The sequence below is a fragment of the Hippocampus guttulatus genome, chromosome 5 (assembly GCF_054856545.1).
Source record: "Hippocampus guttulatus isolate MCC_2025c chromosome 5, RoL_Hgut_1.0, whole genome shotgun sequence".
NCBI classification, from domain to species: Eukaryota; Metazoa; Chordata; class Actinopteri; order Syngnathiformes; family Syngnathidae; genus Hippocampus; species Hippocampus guttulatus.
Genome location: NC_141265.1, coordinates 8940345 through 8946142, shown reverse-complemented (window position 1 = coordinate 8946142; position 5798 = coordinate 8940345). Strand labels below are relative to the sequence as shown.

Below are 5798 nucleotides of genomic sequence, written 5' to 3'. Positions count from 1 at the left end.
TTAAAGTGAAAGGGAAATTCATAAGGGAATACACAAGATTTGTATTATATGAGCCTCTTTAAATGCATGCATGACGTTTTCATTGGGTATTGGGTTTTTTTCATTGCAAGGATCAGTTTCCAGGTATACAAAAAAGTCTGCATTTTTTTAATAAACATCTGCATTCAAAACCCACGATCTACATTAAAAAAATAAACAAATAAATAAAAACAAAGAGCAATTGTCATGCTAATTGATCATCTTGAACTACATTAATGCTAAGATTTAATCAACACTGCAATTAATTGATTATAGTTGTGGTTGTACATTACAGTGGTGTGTAAATGTAGGTATGCTGGAAAATGGTTCGAACTATTCACAATTAATCAATGTAATAATCTTTCACATCATACTGGAGGATGCTGTACGGTTCTAAAATATTGAAAACTATACCGATATTAGACATTGTTGAATAAGGACCTCTCTGACAGGACAGTATCAAACTCTGTAAGAGCTCTTGTACTTGTACAAATGCAACTGTGTGCGTGTACTTTAAGTGTTCGCATAATAAATGTAGAATAGAAAATATAACGCGCATGGGGGAAAAAAACAGAAAGAGAGAAACACACCCTGTTTCCTCAAAATATTTAAATCGTAAATTCCGCGATGCGAATCGGACCGTATTGTGCAATATTTCGGCTTTCTTGTTCAAAATGTCCACATCCGTACTGTGTGTGAAGTTTGTAGCCGAGCACATCCAAAGAGAAGAGGCTGCATAGCCGTTTAAAATGCAGTAATGAACAAGCTGTTCCACACGATTAGGAAATAATTCGCGTGTCAGTGTCATCTTTCTTATGCTAAGTGGCTGCCTTTGAAGGCGGATCTTTTGGCAGGTTGGACCGGGACCGAGGCGGCTCGGAGCAGCTCAGACAAGCGCTGCCACCAAACGCATCAACAGCCCGCCTCCCAGGAGCACAGTCATTCCGTACTACTTGTGGCAGACGTGTGCTTTTTTTTATTTTTTTTTTACCGCCGAGGATGTTTATTTGAGTCGGACGTCATTGTGACCCACGGAAAAAAAAAAGCAGGGGAGGAGGCGCTCTACTTGTAGTGTGAGTGAGGCTCTTCCAACTTCTTGCGCTGGGACGGAAAGCACGCCGCTGCGAGACAACGCCGGACGGGAAAAGTCGCATGAAACGACAGGATGGAGGATCGAGTGATTTCACTTGGAATGCATGGCCAAGGAGATTTTTTTTTTTCTGCACACATTTGAGGCTTTGAGAGATTGACTGATCACGCATGCTGCAACTCTTGAATCACAAACAGCGCGCCCGACAGCATGGGCTGCAACGCACTCGTCCTTCTTCTGCAAGACTCTATTTTTGGAACAGAGTGGGATTTGCCTTTTTATTGAAGTTTGGTGGGCGAGGTGGTCTTGCAATTGAAAGCCGTGTAAGTTAAGCCACTCTCATCTGGTTTGATGAAAGACTTTGCTGTTGTGTGAGATAACCAATGGTGGACAGTTTTTTTCATTGCTTTTCAACTCAATTAGTAAGGATGTGTTCGATTACAAACTTGAACCTTACACTGTTCATTTTGCTGGTGCTGCGCATCAATGAGAGCTCAGCCATTAGCTCCATTGACCCTGACTGGCCAGGAGAGGGCAAATGTCAACAAATCAGCATCCCCCTGTGTAAGGACGTTGGCTACAACATGACCCGCATGCCAAATCTCATGGGCCACGATAACCAAAAAGAAGCAGCCATGCAGCTGCAAGAATTCGCAACGCTGATCCAGTTTGGATGCCACAGCCATCTTAAATTTTTTCTTTGTTCGCTTTATGCCCCCATGTGCACCGAACAAGTGTCCAACCCCATCCCTGCTTGCAGAGTCATGTGCCAGCAGGTCAAAGTGAAGTGCTCCCCTATTTTGGAACAGTTTAACTTCCCCTGGCCGGATTCGCTGGACTGCTCACGGCTACCCACCAAAAACGACCCCAACTACCTCTGCATGGAGGCGCCCAATAACGGCTCAGACGAACCTCCCAAAGTCTCGCACACCCAGCCACCGGATTTCAGGCTGCACCGGCCCCTGAATGGAGCGGACCTGCACCCGAAGGACACCGGCAGCAGGAAGAAATGCAGCAACCCTGGCAAGTTCCACTTTGTTGAGAAAAGCGAATCGTGTGCCCCAAAATGTTACCCTAAAGTGGATGTCTACTGGAGCCAAGGAGACAAGCAGTTCTCTTTGGTATGGATCGCCATCTGGTCCATCCTGTGCTTTGTCTCCAGCGCTTTCACCGTGCTCACTTTCCTCATTGACCCCCAGCGCTTCAAATACCCAGAGAGGCCCATCATCTTCCTCTCGATGTCCTACTGTGTTTACTCTGTGGGCTACCTGGTCCGGCTTTTCGTGGGAGCTGACAGAATCGCCTGTGACAGAGACAACGGGGTCCAGTATGTCATCCAGGAGGGCCTGGAGAGCACCGGCTGCACTATTGTGTTCCTGATCCTGTATTATTTTGGCATGGCAAGCTCCCTTTGGTGGGTCATCTTGACTCTCACGTGGTTTCTGGCCGCCGGAAAGAAGTGGGGTCACGAAGCCATCGAGGCCAACAGCAGCTACTTCCACCTTGCGGCGTGGGCCATCCCGGCCGTGAAGACCATCATGATCCTGGTGATGAGGAAGGTGGCGGGAGATGAGCTGACGGGTGTTTGCTATGTAGGCAGCATGGACGTCAAGGCGCTCACGGGCTTTGTGCTTATACCTCTCTCCTGCTACCTGATCACGGGCACCTCCTTTCTCTTGTCTGGCTTTGTGGCTCTCTTCAACATCAGGAAGATCATGAAAACAGAAGGGGAGAACACAGACAAGCTGGAGAAGTTGATGGTTCGTATCGGGGTCTTTTCTGTGCTTTACACCGTCCCGGCCACGTGCGTCATTGCCTGCTACTTCTATGAGCGACTCAACATGGAGTACTGGCGCATGCTGGCTACGGAGGACAAATGTAAGGACAACAGTGGACAGGAATCGGAGTGCCTTTTGACCACGTCCGTTCCCGCCGTTGAGGTCTTTATGGTGAAGATCTTCATGCTGCTGGTGGTGGGCATCACGAGCGGCATGTGGATCTGGACATCCAAGACCCTGCAGTCGTGGCAGAACGTGTTCAGCCGGAAACTACGAAAGAGACCGAGAAGGAAGGCGAGCAGCGTGTTCACCAGCAGCCGACCTTACATGAAACCTCACCCGTCTCTCAAAGGGCACGCTACGAAGTACGAACCCACGCGGCCCCCTCCTACATGTGTCTGAGCTGGCTCTTTCCCTGTGTATAAACTCCATAAAACACTGCGAAACCCTGGCCATGAGACATTTTATTCAAGAGTGCCATGATGTATTTATGCAAGCTGCACTGAATATCATGCAACGTGTTTTGTTGTTGTTGTTGTTATCTCGAGCAACAAGAGCTGCCTTTGTTTGGAGAAAAAAAAAATGCTTCTCGTCTGTTATCCTACTGAGGATCCTGGTGGAGAAAAAAAAATGTGCTGTTTCAATTATGAGAAAAGGAGTGGAATAACCAATTGAGCTGTGCCATGGGGTTATTTAAATAATGTGCAATAGATGTTTTGCTTTCATGCGACAAAGACACTTGTACTGTTTAGTGGAAGATTACAGACGAAGAAAGGACCCCAGAGACAATGGAGGCAAATGGTCAAGATGAGTGTTGTGTTTAGAGGCTTTTTCATGGAAATGGAGACTGGCGGTGTCATATATGTTTGAACTGGAGCGAGAACAGCTGTTGAAAAGCAGCCCAGACCTTCTTAACTGCCTTTTGTCAAGCAAATCCATGCTGTAAATTAATTAAGCACTCTGTGTTGAAAAGTTGTTCGTATGCGCTTTGGAGTTTTCGGTTGCTGTTTTATAGCACAAGAAAATGTTTGTATGTATTTCTAAAACTGCAGATTTTATTAAAAAAAACGTTTTAATTTTAAATGATGGTCAACTTTGCATTGATTAGCAATTGGGCTGTTATTGCGGTCTGCAAGCACCCACACAGAAATTGTTTTGGGGGTTTTTTTCAGCATTTGCCTCTGATTCATTTGCAGCTGATGGAAGAGTTCAAATCATTTATCATACTCTGCGCCGCTATGTCAAATACTGCGGGTATTTTTTTCATTACAAATGTTGAGTTAGTAAACAAAAAATTATTTTCTGATGCTATAGGCAATCGAAATATTGAATTACGATACGCTGCGTGGCCGCAACATTAGGCATAGCGATCCAAAATCGGGGCTGCATCTCAAATTCTGCCTTGCCAGGGATAATGATGCTCAGTTTTCACTGGTGCCATCATGAAATTGTGAATCTAACTATCCTTATTATTGTGCTTGTACTTTGCAGTGGTGTTGCATCGACTGAGAACTGTTTTTGTACTTATATTTATTTCAGACACACCACTATGATTCGGAGCCGTTCTGCTCCATACAACTCCACAATTACAATGTATGAAATATTACATTGATTGTTAAAACCTTGAAAACTGAACATTATTATACTGTATTTGTAAAGGCCGATTTTTGATAGAACTTTTGTATTGGATCGTATTAGATTGTGCGGCTGTGGACAAGTGAGTATGCGTTCCTGAAAGATATTAAATACTGTATCTGTTCAATTAATAAGACGATTTCTCTCATATACAGAGCATGATTAATTCATTTCCACAAAACTCCCACCAAACGATCAAAAGGTTATTTTTAAAATCGGAACATGAAGGATAAAGTGGTTTTGTTTGGGATGATTATTTTCAACATGAATGTCCGTGCAAGCTTTCGTGTGACTCCTGGTGTGGCACATACACAATTTTGTTTCGACCTATTCTCACCTTCTTCTCACTCCTCTGTTGAATGTGTTCGTGTGCGTCAATGAAGGGGCTTGTTCAATAATCCAGCTCTCATTCAGTACAGGATTAGACAGTTTGAAGGGTTTGACTTTGAAAGGAGGATTGCCGCAAACCCAAAATACAAAATATCTGTCATCTTCTCGTCTTTATCAGCAAAGCGTGGTGGCATTTCTAAAGACACATCTGGTCGGGTTTTAAAAGAGCTATTATTGACCGAAAAATGTTCCAAAAGCATTTGGGGTAAACTGAGATGTTGGGAATTCGAGGTGGATTCTCTATGAACTCCTCAAATATCTTCAGTATATTAAATACAACATAGACATTAAAATAACTTGACATGATTAAAAAAAATGTATGTAAAAAATAACATGTGATGATGTTGGACATTTAGAAAAAAAAATCATCTTACAGCATCACTCATTTCAAATCGACTGTATGTGAGTGTTTAAAGCTTATGGTGCTTACAGTCCTGTTTTTGGTCGAAGAGAATTTCCCAAACCACATAACGCTTTTTGTTCCCGAGGGCATTCAAGTGCCTGCATCAGCCCAACCTGTTTTTACAGTCCAAAGCACATGACTCACAACTCCACTGTGGCTGAATCAAAGTACAGCAGTGCCTATTGATACTCTAACTTGGAGGGGGGTGCGGTGGGGGTGAGGAAGAAGGTGTGAGTCCTCCTAAGAGCTTCTACGAAGGCCACCTGGATAAGAGCCCCCAAGGTGTCTGGAAAGGCTGTAAATATAAGCGACAGTTAGCCCCCCACCCACCCCTGCCCCTCAGGGTTCCTTCAGCCATGTAGTCTTCACTTTTCTTCTCTCTTCAAAGGAAAGAAATTCCGCTCAGAGCAATGGCACAAGTATTGCTGTTGAGAAAAGATTCACTTTTTCTAGGAGGGGTCTGTCACAATTCTTGGTGAATTCA

General features: G+C 44.2%; 1 protein-coding gene across 1 annotated transcript; it reads left to right on the top strand.

Moving 5' to 3' along the window:
• Positions 1-932: 932 nt before the first annotated feature.
• fzd10 (frizzled class receptor 10) lies at positions 933-3969 on the top strand. The gene has a single exon (XM_086112221.1). It carries the CDS (start codon positions 1492-1494, stop codon positions 3286-3288), a length of 1797 nt encoding a protein of 598 aa, XP_085968347.1. The 5' UTR covers positions 933-1491; the 3' UTR covers positions 3289-3969.
• Positions 3970-5798: the final 1829 nt, after the last annotated feature.

Bases quoted from the DNA above. Each gene is read 5' to 3' on its own strand.
- fzd10 (XM_086112221.1), top strand. From the start codon at position 1,492: ATGGTGGACAGTTTTTTTCATTGCTTTTCAACTCAATTAGTAAGGATG.